Source organism: Mchenga conophoros, linkage group LG12, assembly GCF_057382185.1.
Source record: "Mchenga conophoros isolate Kocher_MC1m ecotype Shallow Benthic linkage group LG12, M_conophoros_male_GT1.1, whole genome shotgun sequence".
Taxonomy (NCBI): Eukaryota; Metazoa; Chordata; class Actinopteri; order Cichliformes; family Cichlidae; genus Mchenga; species Mchenga conophoros.
Window position 1 is genome coordinate 8395125 of NC_140537.1, and position 20305 is coordinate 8415429.

Below are 20305 nucleotides of genomic sequence, written 5' to 3' on the forward strand. Positions count from 1 at the left end.
ATAGAACAGTAGCAGTATATTGTCCTCGTAAGTGGATATCAGGCCCATGTAGAGCAAAATTTAATATTTTAGTCTAAATAACCCAAAATGTGATGTCCACATATGTGGACGCCAGGTCCTAGGACGTTAAATTCGTCGTCATGACGTCATGAGAATGTCTTTATCTTTGTGTACATATTTTTTCAAAAATCATAAAAAAACATTCTGAATGTTTGCCTATTGATGTAACCATGGATCTATGTAGTACAGACTTTTAATGCAGGATCTAATTTAGATTACAATCTAATTACAATCAGGTGCCCTACCAATAGTTGCATTTTTTACTAAAAGTACAGTGGGGCAAAAAAGTATTTAGTCAGCCACCGATTGTGCAAGTTCCTCCACCTAAAATGATGACAGAGGTCAGTAATTTGCACCAGAGGTACACTTCAACTGTGAGAGACAGAATGTGAAAAAAAAATCCATGAATCCACATGGTAGGATTTGTAAAGAATTTATTCGTAAATCAGGGTGGAAAATAAGTATTTGGTCAATAACAAAAATACAACTCAATACTTTGTAACATAACCTTTGTTGGCAATAACAGAGGTCAAACGTTTACTATAGGTCTTTACCAGGTTTGCACACACAGTAGCTGGTATTTTGGCCCATTCCTCCATGCAGATCTTCTCGAGAGCAGTGATGTTTTGGGGCTGTCGCCGAGCAACACGGACTTTCAACTCCCGCCACAGATTTTCTATGGGGTTGAGGTCTGGAGACTGGCTAGGCCACTCCAGGACTTTCAAATGCTTCTTACGGAGCCACTCCTTTGTTGCCCGGGCGGTGTGTTTTGGATCATTGTCATGTTGGAAGACCCAGCCTCGTTTCATCTTCAAAGTTCTCACTGATGGAAGGAGGTTTTGGCTCAAAATCTCACTATACATGGCCCCATTCAATCTGTCCTTAACACGGATCAGTCGTCCTGTCCCCTTGGCAGAAAAACAGCCCCATAGCATGATGTTTCCACCCCCATGCTTCACAGTAGGTATGGTGTTCTTGGGATGCAACTCAGTATTCTTCTTCCTCCAAACACGACGAGTTGAGTTTATACCAAAAAGTTCTACTTTGGTTTCATCTGACCACATGACATTCTCCCAATCCTCTGCTGTATCATCCATGTGCTCTCTGGCAAACTTCAGACGGGCCTGGACATGCACTGGCTTCAGCAGCGGAACACGTCTGGCACTGCGGGATTTGATTCCCTGCCGTTGTAGTGTGTTACTGATGGTGACCTTTGTTACTTTGGTCCCAGCTCTCTGCAGGTCATTCACCAGGTCCCCCCGTGTGGTTCTGGGATCTTTGCTCACCGTTCTCATGATCATTTTGACCCCACGGGATGAGATCTTGCGTGGAGCCCCAGATCGAGGGAGATTATCAGTGGTCTTGTATGTCTTCCATTTTCTGATGATTGCTCCACAGTTGATTTTTTCACACCAAGCTGCTTGCCTATTGTAGATTCACTCTTCCCAGTCTGGTACAGGTCTACAATACTTTTCCTGGTGTCCTTCGAAAGCTCTTTGGTCTTGGCCATGGCGGAGTTTGGAGTCTGACTGTTTGAGGCTGTGGACAGGTGTCTTTTATACAGATGATGAGTTCAAACAGGTGCCATTCATACAGGTAACGAGTGGGGGACAGAAAAGCTTCTTACAGAAGACGTTACAGGTCTGTGAGAGCCAGAGATTTTCCTTGTTTGAGGTGACCAAATACTTATTTTCCACCCTAATTTACGAATAAATTCTTTACAAATCCTACCATGTGAATTCATGGATTTTTTTTTTCACATTCTGTCTCTCACAGTTGAAGTGTACCTCTGGTGCAAATTACTGACCTCTGTCATCATTTTAAGTGGGGGAACTTGCACAACCGGTGGCTGACTAAATACTTTTTTGCCCCACTGTATATCCTATTTAGGTATTTAGTAACATAAAGGGTATTTCTGGTCAACCGAGGTGGGTCTATAGGCATTTTGAATCATAAAGGAAAATTATAATTCTCTTTATTATGACACTCTAGTTCTTTATTGGGATAAAAACATTGTGATTATGATAGCTTGTCAGTCAAAGAGATTATACAGTCATGTGAAAAACAAAGGGTTCTATGCATTTCTGTGAACACCTAAATATACTTTACCATATGTCAAAATTGCGAGGATAAGAAACAACCAGGTCATGTTAATCAAATGCACTTGATTAATTGATGTTTGACGCAACAATACTATTACTACTACTACTACTAATCTTTTAATAGTAATAATAATACAATAATTGATAAAAACATACATTTTGTCTGTTTGTCTGAGGTTCAGGTGTGTGTTAAGGATTAGAAAGCAATCCTGCCAGGAGTGGATATCCTATCAAATTCACCCCAAAGTTAGGTGAAATGCTCAGAGAAACTGCAAAATCATAGAGTAAGTAATTTTATTTAGTATAAAACAAAATATTGTACTCGGAAACATACATTTATTAGTGTGTAATCATGTCTTCTAACGACCTTGTGCATTTTTATTGGAATTAATCCACTGAAAAACTCATAAGCGCGAGCACCGTTTGTTAAACCCACCGTGGTGCAGAGATGGACACTCCACCTAATCACATTGTATATATGTGGTTATAGTCTAGTCGTACACATAGTACATCAAAGGCAGAGAAGAAAAGAACTCATAGGCATTCACGTTACATTGAGCTAAATATGTTTTATCATCCAAGAAGCTAAAAAGTGAAAGCAAAAGATGTGACCATCTTTTTATTCGCAAAAAGTAGTAGAAACAAACCAGCTGTTATGGAGAAAAGTCCTACAGTGGCCACCACAGCTAGGATTATGCACTTGAACTAGGAGTAAAAATAACAGAATTCCTTAACACCAATCTGCACTCTACAGAGTGATGTGATTTTACATAGTCTAGTTTTAAGAGAGCTGTGCACAAAAAATGCCGACAAATATCAATGAAATGAAATGACCAAAATAAAAGTGCGCCATAAGTCCTCCTCAACAATGTGAAAGACTCATAGTCACACAGAATACGATTACTTCAAGTTGTCACTGGTAACTGTGGTTCTACACTACTGACTCACTACCTTAAAAGTTTAATGTGTTCTGATAGGATTTTTTATAATTATTAAAAATAAGATGAAAAAGCAACACAATAAAATAAACAGAAAACAACTTACAGAAGAAATCATTGCAAGTGTCTTTTATTCGTTTCTCAGACACAATAAAGCACATAACCCAGAGCACAACAGGACTAGGGGGTGTATGAGCAAAGGACATCCTTTTATGAAGGAGAAATGACTGATTCAAAGCAACGCCTGGACAGAGACGTTATTACTCAGGCTGAGCAATGCAATTCATTTTTTTCCCTCGTTGCAATAACAAATCATACGTGCATGTCTTATTTGCAATATTTAAAAAACACATTTCTAGAAATTATTCATAATGTCGTTGGCGGTGGCATCTCACACATCAGCTGGCGGCTCTGACATCAGCCAGCGACAATTCTTCCACTTTTCAAATCGAGATGATAATCTTTTTCTTTTCCTCCACAGTACAAATCTCCAGCTCCATATTTAAGTGATTTCAGCTGTCAATAACCTTAGAGGGCTGAAAAATTAAACGCTTTAACGACACAGTCAAAGCTACATGTTAATCAAACACAGGTCTGCAGTTGACACAGCACTGAAAACGATAGTAGATAAAATCTCTTACATTGTAAACAGATAGCAATTACAACTTAATCTGGTCCACAACAGTGATATATTACTCATCTATAGTTTTCCTCATAGTGCTCATTTATACAATACTGGCTTTTAAGTCAACATCTTTAATTTCTTGACATGACATGTAAGAAAGAAGAATGCTACATAAGCTTTGAATAATATATATACTGTCTATATATGTAAAGCTGAATTACCCTTTAAAACACTTCACATCAATATCAAATACTGTGAAACCATTACAGTTATACTTCAGTCCTTTCTACCTCATCTACCAACACATTCTACAAGTCTCTATGGTGGAATGGATTCAGTACATTTGAATGTTCAGCTCTCAACAGCATTGTTAAATTTCACAAAAGCATCCAGTTACACCTCCCTGAGATGAAGACCATACTGAAATGAAAGGAAATATATATTTTTTGAAACACTGACTATATATAATAGACTGTATATGCTGCATTGGACAGCAATTTAAAACAAAACAAAGTCTCTCTTTTCAACGTGCGGTAGAGATCATGTCTGGTGACATCTTTTTATAACCAAGAGAAACCTAGCTGTTCTTTGTAACAGGTGTGATCAACAACTTCCTGGACGAGGCCTAGAAAAATTAAAAACTTTTCCCAATTTAAACCATACCTGAAAAATTCAAGATCAGCTTTTCAGATCAGTCTGTGGAAGTCGCATTTTGTCTACCACTACTTGTGCCTCTGTAATTTCCACTGGCTCTCCCAGCGCAGTGTGTTTGTGTGGCCAAACATGACAGATAATTACAGTATGGTGGCACAAGACAGGTAATTTTCTGTCAGTGTTCTCCCTCAGATCCCACAGGAGCATGGTGTTGACAGTCTCACTTTGTCATGGTGCAAAATCCAGTGAATGAGTAACAACAACCATGCTTCTGGTCTCGATCATCACCTACCATTAGGCTTTGAAATTTATGTCACTTCCAAATATAATTTGAAGGTGGTCCATAGTGAAAGTTTGTAAATGTAAATGGTCAGAACAGAACTTCCAGAGAGGGATCTAAAAATAGCTGCGCTGGAAGCTGTCTGAACCTAAAAAGATGATCTTGAACTGATCCAAATTGAAATCAGGTAAGGTTTTAACGCACGCAAACATATGCATGTGTATTAAATATATCAGGCCCAATCCCAGAACTTTTTTCACACCTTAAAAACAACTTTAATGTAATTTTTTGTTTGATTTTGACATCGTTTCTGTCAATGATGATAACAGATAACTTTATATTATTGAAGTCATCTGGGACTGCTTTAAAACAAAGACAAATTTCTACAGGGGCAAGAAACATGAAACCCAAACAACCAGACAGTTAGAGTAGCTCAACTTGAATCCCAGAGTTAGCTGAAGATGTCGGATTACAATGGCACAACCAGTGTGGTAATAATGTCTGGATGGCCTTATACATGGAAAAGATTGAGTGTATGTGTGACTTTCAGTCTTTTGGAATGTTCTAGAAATTCTTTGAGGCAGCCCTTCACTTCCCATGATGCAAAGCTGTAGGACAAGGGTGCTCCAGACATCAAAGAGTTCTTTTAGTTAGACGGTTCCTGTTTCTAAGTCTAGTTTATGCAAATGATTTGGTACCAATGGAATCAACTGGTAATAGCGCTCTTTTCTTTGTATGTCTGCAGAAGAATACTCCCACCTCAAGAGCTTGCAACGCAAATCCTTTCATGCTGAAACGAAGCTAACTGGGTGGAGAACTTGGGGCAGATGAGCTAAGTATCCTGGAGGACCCGAGGAGAAAAATATCTGTGCTGCTTTGCTTGGGATGATGCTGGGGTACATGGATAGAGTTTGGGAAATCCTTCTTTGTTTCTCCTTTAGCAAAGTTTGGCTAACTTTTTCTGACTTGTCTGATTGTTTGACAGTTTCTTACCCCACTTGATTGCTTTACAGTGATGTTAGTTGTTCCCAGATCACAGCAATTAACATGGTGAAAGCAAAGTTCTTACCATGGTCCCAGTACTGGCAAATTAAAAGTGTTGAAAGCTTCTATTTGAAACTTGTAATCCTGTGTAGATGCAGACAAATCTCACCAGTTCTGGTGGTCTTCTTACAGCACAACCAAAACCCAAGAAAAAAGAGCAATTTAGTCTTCAGTATGGCCAATAGAAGACAATACCAATGCAACTTATTGTTAGACTTCTACTAGTGTCATTATTGCCATTAACCCCTTAAAAGCTACAAGGGGATTTAGGTCCAGAATGTATGCACTAAATTACACTGTTACCTTACATAATTTAGGGCAATGATTTAACAATGTTAGACACTATGCATGTGTTACATTAAAACTGAGCAAACGCAAACAAACCCTTATATTCTTAATTCCACTTACAGTACTTAACATGTGAAAAATAAAGCTAAATTCAGTCCATGCATGTTAGAAAGGCTGATGCGTATCAGATCCACTTTAATATTCTCAGATGGTCAGTGGACTGAAAAAACAAATAATTAAAAACAAGAAAAAGGAAAAAAAAAAAGCAAGCAGAGAATACAGCCGCAGTGTGAAGGTTTATGGTTTGGGAGTGGCTAACAATGTGCAGGAACTGCACTTTATATTGAAAGGTGAGGGAGCTGATGCAGTTCTAGTGTTAGAAAAAAAAAATCCAAAACAGACAGAGTAAAAAGCCAGAGAGAGATGGAAATGGAGAGATGAGGAGAGAAATTGAAATAGTTTTGAGAGGAGCGAAAAGCATGGCGGAGGCAGAAAAAGCAGGGCAAGCTGAACACAGCTTGTCTGACATCAATCCAGTAGTAGTTTTTTTTTTTTTTTTAATCGGCATCCCACGCTCACTGGACACATATCTGATTCTTCAGACTGTTGGAGAAAAACAGAAAGAGACGGAAAAGATTCATCAGTGATACACTTCAGATATTGTATACACAGTTTATGCAGCACATGGCAAAATAAAGGAAAAGAAACATTTTGGTGCTGGCTGCTGTCGCCATTGATTTACACCAGTTAAGAATCATAAAAATGTCAAGAAACTCATCAGTTTCACAATGGATAAGAAAACGATGTCAAAGCTTACACTCACTGGACACTATTAGGTCCACTTTGCTAGTCCTGGGTCTGACCCTGCCTTGCAGATGTCGCAGAAGAAATTGAGACTCATCAGACGAGCTAATGTTTTTTCCAGTCATTTAATGTCCAACTTTGAGAACTGCGTGTGTTGCTGGACTGAAAAAAATCAACATCTTCCACACTGCAGAGCTTGGAATGACATATACCACCAAGATATGATAAATAGGTAGAAATTGGAGTTATTCAGTCTTCAAGCTCTTCTTCTTTTTCAGAGATGCTCTTCTACATACTTTGGCTCTAATGAGAGTGATTATCGGAGTTACTGTTGTCGCGTTTGTTTTCTGAGAGAGGATGAACAAACTCAAAGATGAATTTTATTTATAATGAAGTTTATTAAATGGTCGAAGGTTCCAGTTACAGCACTGCGGACCTCTCTCTGTCCAGCTGTCCTGACAGAGAAAGGGTGCCACTCCTCAGGGAATAAAGTTTTAATAATAGCATAGAAATATCACATGAATATGATTGGTTAAAAATTTGGCGAGAAGCCTCAGACTTGGCTTTCCATAGATAGTGTTTGCTCCAGTTTCTGTCTCCTCCAATCAGGCATCTTTCTCTCCGTAAAAGAAAACTCCTCCCCATTTCCCTGTTGCTATGCAGTTTAGTAGTTTTTCAATTCAAGCTCACCCTGACTGCACGTGTGTGTGGGTTCCACCCAGCACCTATCTCCACACCATAACATTTTCACTTCAAACCAGTCCAGCCATTCTCCTCTTTTATCAAAAACACATTTTCAACCAGAGAAATGAGCTCACTGGATATTTTCTTTCTTTCTTTCTTTCTTTTTAATTATTCTCTGTAAAGCCGAAAAGTGGTTGTGTGGGAAGTCTCTGAAATTTAAGACTAGCTTTGTTCCCCATTCTGATGCTCAAATTTCAGCAGGAAGTCTAAATGCATTGGGCTTCTGCCATGTGGTTGGCTACTTAGAAATTTATGTTAATGAGCAGGTATATGGCGTGCCTAGCAAAGTGACCAGTGTATATATATATCAAAAGACAAACCAAAAATCTTTCAAAAGTTTTAGGCTTCCTGTTGAATTTTGCAAAAGTTTTGAATTGAAAAGAGTAAATATGAATAATTGGTTTATGGAAACCATGCAGGGTTTGGTTTGTTATATATTCTGACAGGGCAAAAAAAAAAAGATTTTGTTTGTGTTTTCTCCTCTTCAGCTGAAATTTTAAAATAAATAGAACAGAATAAATAGAAAAAAGAATACAGGAAAAGAATAAAGGTGTTATTTGGATGTAGATTATTGGATGTAGATGTAGATTATCATTTAAATTGATATGCAGAGGCTTTACCTGTTTGTTTTCTTCCTATTTTTTAAACTAATACTGCTGAAAAAAACACCAACTTGTTCTTATCCAGTTAATAAGTTTTTAGATCTTTTAATGCTCCAAACAGATGAGAGAATCTGGCTGCTTGTGTTTCTTGTCATGTTCTGTCGCCTTCAGCCTCAGTTTTCCTTTATATATCGTGTTGAATCTCCATCAATCCTGCACATGCTGTACAAAAACAATATGAGTGTGTAGTTCCACACACATATTTAAATTTAAACTGCTGTGCACAACATACAACCATACCTCAGCTGCCATCCTCAGAGCATCCCAGGATGTATAGTAGTTTCTGTTTGACTATTTTATTACAAATACAAAACTTCATTCATGTTTTTGTGGCGTGGCCCTCCAGTGTTCTAAGTAAACATTAATTCGGTCTGTTCAAAATGAAATAGAGAGACACCAGTGCCAGAGTGGCCATCGGGGGCAACGGGAGAATTAAACACATAAATTAATCCGTTCACACATTGTAAAGTTGAACCTGCACACACAGCTCTTTTTCTCTTGGGTTTTTTTTTTGTTTGTTTTGATATTGTGAAGTTTTAAAATGCCAGAGATGACTGCACAACTGCTGAGACATAATGGTAGTTATTGTTCAAAATAATGTTGCCGGTTTTGTATTATGAAAAATATGACAGCTCAGTATGCAGCAAAGATTTGAAGAAAAAAAATATTCTAAAAAGGTTTTGGTAATCAACTTGTATTTGCAGTCAATCATGTCTCTCATTAAATAGTAAAGAAAAGAAAACAGATGTGAATCAAATTAAGGTTAATGAATCTCTTGTCACATTGCAGTTTTGTATAGTACGTTCTACATGCAGAAACTTGGTGTGCTGAAATGACAGAAGAATAACCAAAGTGTCTGTAGCCTTCTGATTTTTATGCCAGTTAATAATCACTTCATTCATCCATCTTTCTGCCCCTTGTCCTGTCACAGTTCCTACCAGTAGGACATATCCACAAGACTTAATCTAGGAGGTGTGCATGAGGCATCCAAATCACAACCACTTCAACTTGCTACTTGTTATGTGGAAGAGGACTATAACCTGTCCTAAACTATGGAGCTTTTCCAAGACAAGCTCCCACAGAAGAAGAGGAACATCCACTACATGCATGTATGGCCATAGGTGAGGGTGGGATCATAGATCAACCAGTAAAAAAATACAGCCATACAGCTGTTTACTCAATGCATTTGAAGCACTTTATCTACAACCATGGTCAAGTTTGAATCAGGAATGAACCCACAGGCTATTCTCCACATAGATGACCTCCTCTGAGCAAGCACTTGCTGAAAGTGGGAAGGAAAAAAATCATTTTAAAAAAGTTCCGCAGAACCAGGCTCAGGGAGGGGCTGCTATCTCCCGTGACCGATTAAAGGGTGAGAGGAGGAAGAAAGGACAAAACAGACGCTGATGTTCTTTGTGGAGAAAGGCCATAGTTGGGTTTGAATCAAGACGCCTGCACTACCAAGACTGCAACCTTATTCTTTCAGTCACTATCCAGAGCTTGTCACCATAGTTGAGGGAGGGAATGTAAAAACAAATGAATGGCTTTGGTTTCAAGCTCAGCTGTCTCTTCACCACAAGAGACTGGGGTACACTCATCCACTTTAATTTAGCCAATGCACCTGCCAGTCTTCCACTCCACAAAGTCCTCTAGGAGTTTTCAGTGGGTTGGGTGGAGTGAACTCACCTAATCCTCAATAAGACTGGAGGTTTTTTGTAGACCCTGATTCAATGAATTGAATGCAGTTCAAAACATGACAGCATGGCCTAAAATGTATGTCCAGTTTCCTGAGGGCCTGCATGTGTCAAGGCCTAGGGCCAAAGGCAGTCAAGGGGATCTAACACCTCTGCATGAATGAGTTATTGTTTGCATGCCAAAGATTTAATTGACAGAGACAGACCGAGACATTTTAGCTGATAGAAAGCTCAGTGATACATAATGAAAAACAAACCTAAGACCAGGCAGCAGGAACACCTGACTTTATACTTTGAACTGAAATTATGTTTCAATGGAAATGTAATTTCTTTGTAAACGTAAACATATAACATGAAACATGATTTAAAATAGATCCTCATAAGGATTAGGCCAGGTGGTTTGTTTTTAAAGAATAAATTATTTAGCATTATTTCTTTTAAAATATTTGCCTTTGAAAAATCTGGAATGGAGATACAATAACTGTATAGAAATGTAGGTTTTCTGAAAGAAAGCTGACCTTGATTTACAATATTGTTAACTTTCTAGTTCAGTGTGTCAGGTCAGAAAATATTCTTATTTTTCCTGTGGCTCAGTCCCTGAAATTTGCACAAATCTGCATGTCTTTCAAACTACCGTCAATGACTGATGCACACTTGGCCTGCAATTCATTTCAACAGCCATGTTTCTGTACTTGTGCAATGTGAGACATCTGGAGAACATTCCTTTTGAACTTTTGAAAGTATAATCTGCTGCAGATAAGTTTCAGGACTCAGTTTATACAAGTGGTTAGTTTAAGCACCGTTTTAGAGACTAATGATGCATGGTTCCCTGGAGGAAATTCTTAAAGCTATTGCAGTTGATTGAAAAATCAGATAAGTATATATCAGCAATAAGTTGATTTGCAGAATCGAAAAGGTAGAGATCTGGTCCTGTCTACCATTCTGCTCCTTTTTGTTCCATGCACTCAATGAAATCGTTTTTCTTTCTCTTGACATCCAGTGTCAAAAAGTTGCCAAGTAATCACAATCGTTGTGTGATTGAATAGGTGACTTCAAGCTTTTTCTGCATTGGTCCAGCAACCCAGACCAACAGATGGCCTCATCTTATCGCTTTATCATTACAGAGTTGCTGTCCTGACGTCTCCTCGATTAGCAGGACTGATGTACTCCCAGGTTCAATCGGTCAACACAATAAAGACTCAGTCACGACACACCAAAGGCTGCCTGTCCCTCAGACAGCACAAACAAGTGTGCCCATGGTTTGATAGAGCAGATGGGGAAAAAAATTCAGAGGCATCGTGCAATTTGCCCCAGTGGGGACACACAATAACGGCACAATTGTGAGCAGGAACATGACAGACTGGCAGTTAGCATCGCTTCTGTTGTTTGTTGCACGTAATCAAATGGCTTTTTCTCTGTCAGTGCAATGGGAATTGCATGTTGTCCTTAGTCGAACTAAGCAGAGTAATCACAGTCTGCTCTGCAAAAAGAGCATCCTGCTGTGTTTGTCTTGCAAAGACAAAAACAACTACACAAAACAAACTGTTGTGCTTATTTCACTGGTAAGCTCAACGTGGCAGAATGCACCAATGCTTCAGACTTATACCTCGACACAGAAAGTGTTTTGACTTACTACCCTGAACCTTTCTTAACAAACAGATCTTGTAACCCTCTTCCTCGTACACCAAGTATTTGGGTAGAAAAAGAAGGACAGTTTGGTCACTCAGTTGCTCAGAAATGTCCTTGCTTTTTTAAGAAAAGCACATGTGATTCTATCTAATGTAAAACTGATAGAAATGAATGATTCATAATAAACATTTATCATTTCTGATGGAATATCTGCCCATATTCAGCAACAAACACTCCTCTATTCTAATGGCAGAGGTTTAACATCCTAAAAGGCTGATTGATTTAAAAAAAAATTTTTTTGCATAGCTAACAACTGTTGTGCCGATTAAATAAGCAATCACTTTGAATTATTTGACTTTCTTAAGCAGAGAAGTCAGGCTCATTTTACATTATGTGCCACATACAGCCCACTTTGGTCTGTACATTTTACAGAAAAAGTTCTGGTTGTTTACGTCTTGATGCATGCTCAATCAATCAGGTAAGCAAATCTCCAAAAGTTGATTCTGTTCATCTGGACGTAGCGTTTTGTGGGAGAAACGTTTCGTCACTCATCCAAGTGACTTCTTCAGTCTCAGCTGATTGCAGGTTTCCCCAATCTTATAAACAGTACATTTGCATAATGACTGAAACCAGCCCACTGAAGGAACAATGGGCTGGGAGGTCCTTGCTATCTTACCCTGGAACACCACCAAGCCATTGGTTCACATATGTGGATGAACCCTGGGTGAAAATGAAATCTCTGTACGTACCACAATTCACGGATCACATTAACTTGGTGGACCGACACATCAAATTCACCAGGGAGGATATGAAAAGGGGCAGGTTAGCCTTCTTAGACTGTGAGATTTCCATCAGTAATGGGGGACATCTAAAAGCTGACGTGTACCATAAACCTACGCATACGGATCAGTATTTAAGGTTTGACTCTCATCATCCACTGGAGCACAAACTGGGTGTCATTAGGACGCTATAACACAGAGCGAACACCATCCCCACTGACACAGTGGCCAGGGAGGCAGGACGACATCACATCAAGAAGGCCCTGAGTAAATGTGGTTTTCCCAGCTGGACTTTTGTCAAAGCTGGAAAGGCACCTAAAGAAAGCTGATCCAGGAGAGAAGGACAACCGCTGCCCAAGCGAAAACCTGTAGTGATTCCATATGTGTCAGGAGTATCGGAGCAGTTGAGACGCATTTTTTCTAAACACCGGGTCTCTGTAGCTTTTAAACCCCAAAACACGCTGCGCCAAAAATTGGTCCACCCCAAGGATCGGGTCCCCCGACACAAACAGAGTAACGTAGTGTATGCTGTCCGGATTGCCAGGATTTATACACCGGGGAAACCAAACAACCTCTGGCGAAGCGGATGGCCCAACACAGAAGAGCTACCTCGTCAGGCCAGGACTCTGCAGTCTATTCACACCTACAGGCCAGTGGACACTCTTTCAATGATGAGGATGTACACATCCTGGACAGGGAGGAACGCTGGTTTGAGCGCGGAGTCAAGGAGGCCATTTACGTGAAATGGGAAAGACCATCTCTGAATCGAGGAGGGGGCCTTAGGGTACATCTTTCGCCATCTTACAATGCTGTGATTGCAGCCATTCCCCAACTGTCTGTGAATGGGACTCATGGCCATTGATCAGTGGGCTTTGATCAGTGGGTTTTGGTCAGTGGTTGTTGATCAATGGTCATGAGAATTTGCATAATTAAGATTAAGGAACTGACCTCCCAGCCCATTGTTCCTTCAGTGGGCTGGGTTCGTACATTATGCAAATGTACTGTTTATAAGGTTGGGGAAACCTGCAGGCAGCTGAGACTGAAGAAGTCACTTGGATGAGTGACGAAACGTTTCTCCCACAAAATGCTACGTCCAGATGAACAGAATCAACTTTTGGAGATTCTGGTTGTTTATTGTCCTGACACTCCTGTAATTACTAATTATAAAGAATCGCTGTGCTCAAGACAAAGCCATCGGGATATGCAATTCCCCCGAAATCATTTGAATTAACTCCTGAGTTCATGGTAAATTTACCCTGATGAAGTGAGCTAATACTTTTTAAATTCTAAGGGCCAATCACAATTTTTATGCCACATTTCCATCGCTGAATGTCACACATTTCATTACTCTGCTTGGTTTCAGGTAGGTCTCCAGCGTATGTGATAAAAAAAACACTTGCGCCTTAACCCATCATTAAATCTCCATGGAAATCCAAAAATAAACAGGCTAATTTGCATTCACGTATTTGACTGTTATTGGCAGCCATGTAAATCTACCCTTTATGAAAAATTGTGTGTATGTGGCTAAAAGAAAAGTATCACATTTTATGTAAAAATATAAATTTTCACACATTAATGAAAGAATTAGCACACTAGGGAACCTTATTTTAACGCTGAATAATTTTCACAATGTGAGTCAAACATGGGGAGATATTTCTGTCTCTCCACTCATTATCATGGAAATGCAGAGTGGGATGGTGTGATATTAAAATGAAAAGGCATAGTGGAATATAAGAGCATCTCCAAAGTGAAAGAGAGAGAAAGAAACAGGCAGGAAGCCAAAAATGGGGAAAAAGGAAACAAACAGAACTGAAGACACCTTAAGACCAATGAAAGAAGGGAGGGGGAATGGAGGGCAGAGGGATCTTTCTTTTTTTATTCTGACAACAGAATTGTTTCTCAGCACAATGGTGCTTTATATATCTGAGGGTTTCATATGTATAAGTCTATACTGAGTCAAATGCTTTACAACCCCATGTTAATTAGATTCAGTATTAGGTAGAATCTCCCTTTCTTCAACGATCCCAAGACAAAAAACAAAATTATGTCATTCAAAGTCAGTGTTCTCTTTCAAAGCATTCTAAATTATTTCTTCTTACATTAAGTCATGTTACATTTGATCTGATACAGCAGAAAAAAATAGTTTTAAACAGATTTGTGTTTGTTTAATTCAGTTAACGGGTAAATGGACTGCTGTATGTTCAGTGCCTTTTTACTCTATGCGAGGACTCAAAGTGCTCCCTAAACTTCACACAGTAACACGTATCCATGCTGTGCTTTTATCTATGCCTAAGCACTTTAATTAACATTCACACGCACAGCTGTGTCATGGGCAACTCAGGGTCCAGCATCCTACCTGAGAATATTCAATGAAGGAGAGGAGAGGCCAGGATTGAACGCTTGACCTTCAATTGGTAGAAAATCTGCTCTAAGACCTGAGTCACAGCCACCCAAACACAGCAACGGTGAGCAGTCTCACTGCTTACTGTTTTTTTTTTTTTGTTTACACCATTTGTTTTCTCATTTGTGTGGCCAACATAGCAGGTAGTAAGTGAGGCAAACTGGTGCACAGAGGTTTGATTTCTATAGCAGTCATTATGTTTGTCCCTGTTCACATCCAGCAGTTACAGAATATCAAATTCAGCCACCATCCTGTTCCTGTGCATAATTTAACATTTTTGTTGTCACAATCTTTCCAGGCCAGAACTGTTTATGGATTATCTTTGTGTGGACCTTTGGAAGGAACTTGTTTTGTTCATGGTTGGTGTTATATTTCTACGGTAACAGCTGGTAACAGCTTATTTTCTAGTATGTGTGTATTGCTACCATACATGGTATGACACTAAGCTTACATAAACATGCACACACAAGCAAATAGTATTGTGCTCACCATTTTCATGCTAGTTTTGTTTCTAGCCAACTAGTCCACACACAAACCTTTCCTAATCAGCTTTCCTTCACACTGATGTGAAATATCATGAGGTGCCATGGAAAATGAATAAGAAGCAAGAAAAAAAGAACAGCAGAATCTAACTGCACTTAAAGACTCCTTGGTCTTAGATGCTTTACATGTTCTTACTGTATGTATTACTATATATAACATATCACTTCCTTACCAAGGTTGAAGGTTTAAAGAAAAGGAAGCACATGACCTATAAGGTGCAATTAAATCGTTCCTTAGTATTAAGAGAATTTGAATAGCTTTTATTATGACTGCTGCAGATGCTTCACTTAGCTCAGTTAGGAACCTTCCTTAGTAATCTTGACTATGTGACTCCAAATCTGCATAATTCTTGCCTCTGCGTGCTTCGCGTCTCACTTGTAGTCACTTCCTGTTTTCTTCTTTTTCTGGTATTTGGTTCTATTTTATGTTTTTGGTTTTTTTTACATCATGTCCTTTTTTGCCAACTTCTAATTCCTTGACTGTTTTCACCTGTATTGCTTTTAATTTTTCTAGATTATCTGCCTTCATTAAGTCATGTATTAAAACTTGAATTTTGTTCAGTAATCCTGCTGCAGTGTTCTGCATTTTGGTTATCATTCTGTCGAACATGTAGCAGATTTAATCTTCTCTGGCTTTTACAGATACAGCTGTGAGCTGGTCTGACTTGATCCGAGGTTGCAATATTACAAATGTTCTGATTCTGTCACAGGTTCTCTCAGGTTTGGTATTTGCATCTGATCTAACTGGGGTCTCTACTCAGAGTCAAGTGCAGAGCTCCTGAAGCACCCTTAGCACAGTGAGTGCTGTGGCTACCTATTGACCACTTAATTAGCATGTGAAAGTATCTGCAATTTGATGCATTTCTCTCCAGCACAGCCTCATATTTCACACATCACTGCTGAGCACTTATACGAGATGTATGCTTCAAATGACTGCAAAGAAATTTTCTCATCAACAGATTCAGTCAGCAGTCTTGTATGTAAAAACCCTTCTTCTGCAGACCGATGACTGGCTTTTAAATTAGCTGGACTGTGTCATAAAACATGTGGAAAATAAATTCAAAGAAGCAAGAGGAAGCCTTCTAGGAAGAGCTGGCAATCTAGTTGTGCTGTAGGCAGGGTGAGCCAGTCCACCCTCTGTATTCCACAGGATTGCCAAGACTTGGGAAAACAATTATCCAGGCCAAAAAACTTGTTCATTACCTTTCACTGAATGATAAGAATCAAATTCTGTGTGGTTTAGTTTGATTTATTTTTCTTTTGTTCTTATGGTTATATAACTTTTGATGCAGTCATGTGACATCACTGCACCAGTTTATCCTGGGAAAAATAAAAGATCTGTATAATATGATTGTGCATTAGGGCTAAAGTTATACAAGAATTATATAGAATTCCTAGAAAATATGAAGAAGTGGCTTAGACTTTAAGGAGCTTGAGGATGATACATGGCCTCAAACACTGCCCGAAGCAATGTGCTGCTCTGCACAATCATACTTTCACAGATTTAAGTCAAGAGTAAAATTTTTCACGCTACTACTGCATAAAAAGCCCCCCAGCTAACTTCTTAAGGTGGAGAAGGGTCTCTTAAGTAATTCACAGTACAGTCGGCGTAGGTTACACTGCTTCACAACCTTCAATGGCCGAGAGCAACAGCACAACCTGACTGCATCCACCCCTCCCACATGGCAACTCTGCAACTTATGTATTCCTGTGGTGTGTGACAAATTGTATCAGGACGTTGCTCTAGTGAAGCATTTTTCATGCATAATTCATTCTCCAGCCTACATTCCACATGGACATTTTCAAATCCCTTTGAAGTTAATTCTCTCTTCATGATAAACAGCCTCCCTCGCTGTGGCTGTGCGGGTCACGATTGTCAGTGTGGTCTGTGCTGGGAGAAATCACCTGTCCCAAGCAATTTCACAATACAAGAGGTTTACATCTAATAATTCACTGTGGGAAAATGATCTGTGCCTGATCAAAATGACAGGAGGACTTAATGCTGCATGATTTACAGTTAATTGAGCACTGAACTAGTTTTGTTCTACATAAAACAAACAGAACAAACAGGAGATTATGTATAACCCTTTTGTGTACCTTTACACAGTACACTGCATGCCCTAATGACAGGTATATAGAAATAGTGCATGGTGGATTCAGCTCAGCACTCAATATAATGTTCTGCATGAAACAAACAGACCACAGGCAGTTCAGATTGGCTGCCATACCATAGCTGGCAGGTGTCATCTGCCATACTACTAAACTTAGGACTAATTCATAAATTATCTTCAAAATTTGATATATTTCGACGTACGGTGACCGCAGCTGGCATTTTACTGTAATGACTTTGTGTTAGCATAAAGATATAATAAAAGCAGGCGTGTTTCTTGAATCATAAATTGTTTCATCAGGACTCCGTGGATAGGAATGTCAGTTTTGAAAGAAATAGTGCATGCACATCTTATAATATGTTTAAGTCAGCTGAAGAAAAAGGGAGGCTGAGAGCCCAAACACAGCTACTTTTCAATTCTGTGTATTTTTGGGGTCTGTACTAAATGTGAGGTTATTAAGCATTTTAAAGAACCACAACCAGAACCAAGTGTAGAACCGCATTTTGACTGTTCTATCCTGATGATAGTGCAATAATTATATAGAAAGTAACTATACTCAGCACATCCCAAAGGTGCCTTTTTGGATAGGGATCTAGTGATGCTGGATGCCATTTGAGCACAGTTAACTCATGTCATGTTTAAGAAACCAGTTTCAGATTATTTAAGCTTTGTGACTTGCACGTTACCCTGCTGAAAGTAGCCATCAGAGGATGAGGTAGGCTGTGGTATTTAAACAATGCTCAGTTGGTACAACAGGAGCCTAAAGTGTGCCAAGAAACACACCATTACACCACCACCTCCAAACTGAACCAATGATACACGTCAGGATGGATACATGCTTTCCTGGTCCTTATGACAAATTCTGACCCAACGTTCGAAATGTCACAGCAGAAACTGAGATTCATCAGTACAGATAATGTTTTTTTTTTCAAGTCATCGAATGTCCACTTATGGTTATCCTGTGTGAATTCTAGCATCAAAGTTTAGTTACTCTTGCCCTCCTATCAGCTCAAAACAGTCTGGTCATTATTCTCTGACCTCGTGTCATCTTTGTTGTCCCATCCTTTGTAAACCCTAGAGATGGATATGCAGCAAAATCCCAGCTGATCAGCAGTTTCTGAAATGCTCAGTCTGACACCAACTACCGTGTCACATTCAAAGTCCTTTAAATCATCTCGCCTCATTCCTTTGCTCGGTTCCTTGACCACTGTGCTGCTGCCATTTGACTATAATTATAGACGTTATTCAAGGATTGCTTACAATCAGCCGCAAATGTGAACGTCACGGCAGAAGCGGTGGACAGATTAGACTGTCAAAATCACTTGGATCCAACTCTATGAACCGCTGATATCTTGACAAAATTTATGGGCTAAACTGCTGCTGCGGGTTAGGAATGTCCCATAAAAAGTGAGCACCATTTCTCCTGTCATGACCACACATGCCACTTACTTGATCTTCACCCAACAACTGTGGAAATTATTTGATCTGGACCAAAGTTGACTGGTGGATCAATGAAAACAAGGGCAGCTGACTGTGAGGAGACAAAATCCTCAACACATTTATAAATCAGTTACCATGATTTCTGCAGAAACTTCTGCTAACAAAACATTAAATTGTGTTTGCACTGTTATCACAGATATGGGTGTTTATGATTTTCATTACCAAAATTATATGAAATGAGTGTAACTTATATTCAAAATGTACCAGGAGAATTTAACTGTGGGGGCACAGCGACTTTTAGTGGGCAGATCTGGAGCACAGAGCCCTGTCCATAATGCTGACGCTGACCACAAACAAAGCTCAGAGCAAAGAGAGGCTTGAGAACCTTGTTAACAGCACTAATCATACATTATCCTGTTAGGCAGAACTACTGTTTCAGAGAGGTTTTATTACAGGAGACATTGTTTTCTTCATCATTTGAACTGGCTCCCATCCACCACACGGAGTCTGGCCTTCTTCAACAGTGATAGATGGTTTTCAATAACAAACAACAAGGAACAAAGTGAATACTTGATTACACTCCAGTGAATGACAGGGAATTAAATTAATGAGGGTTTGCATCTCATCTAACAGCAGGCCCCTGGGGGACTATCAGCCTAAGAGAGAAGCAAAAAAACAAAACAAAAACAGGTGATCTGACAGGCACTTGCCCCACTTGGAGGTTGACAATTGCTCCTCTGTAGCCAACTGCATCCCTGTGTTATCTCCCTGTGCACAGGGGAATTAATTAGGGGCTTGATGATCGGGAGAAATGAGGCTGAATAATAAAAACCTTGACGAGCACTTTCTGTGGTATTGCTCTCTTTCGCCTTTGTCCTTCCCAGCTCATGATGACTGCCAGTCCTGGAAGCTGCTCTTTTCATCCATATCCGCCTGCTACGTGCACATAAAGTGGTTTTGAAAAATCCCTCTACTGAGCAGCTAATAGGTGTGAGGTGTAAAAAGGCCCGGTCCCTTTCAGAGCTTCCCATCGTGCGCTGTTGTAAATCGCAGAGCCATTACACGGGAGATGAGTGCAGGGAAAATATGGGCAGTGAAAAATCCCCCCCTGCCTTGGTCCCGGCTATTTTGTGCTTCAGGACACAATGCACTCCGAACCACAGGTGCTCCAAGACCATTACAAAAACAGTTTTCTTTTCATTCTTTCTTCATTTTTCATATCAGATGAAGTTGTTATAGCTGAAGATCATCACTCAGAAACACACAGGACACACAATCAGTCATTTTTCCAGTCAAATTATCCCAACAGCTCCTGGGACAAACCTCACCAGAGACCAAAATTAATAATGCACTTGGCTGTCCTGCTTGGTTCATGAAGCAGAAAGATAAATATGGCATAGTAAATATCACCGTGTGATGGCAGGCTGTTGGTGTTTTTTACTGACTACAAGACAATGACAGATCACATTCAACATGGTGATAAGTAAGTTTTGTTATCTGTGGCATAT

At 39.5% G+C, this 20305-nt stretch overlaps 1 protein-coding gene across 2 annotated transcripts in view; it reads right to left on the reverse strand.

Annotated features, from left to right (window-relative positions):
• Window positions 1-3214: 3214 nt before the first annotated feature.
• LOC146562107 (zinc finger matrin-type protein 4-like) overlaps window positions 3215-20305 on the reverse strand; it is a 157954-nt gene continuing 140863 nt past the window's right edge. For both annotated transcript variants that reach the window (XM_085293581.1, XM_085293580.1), the window contains one exon: window positions 3215-6594. In XM_085293581.1, the coding sequence (XP_085149707.1) occupies window positions 6567-6594 (28 nt within the window). In that variant the 3' untranslated portion in view covers window positions 3215-6566. The remainder of the gene's footprint in view (window positions 6595-20305) is intronic.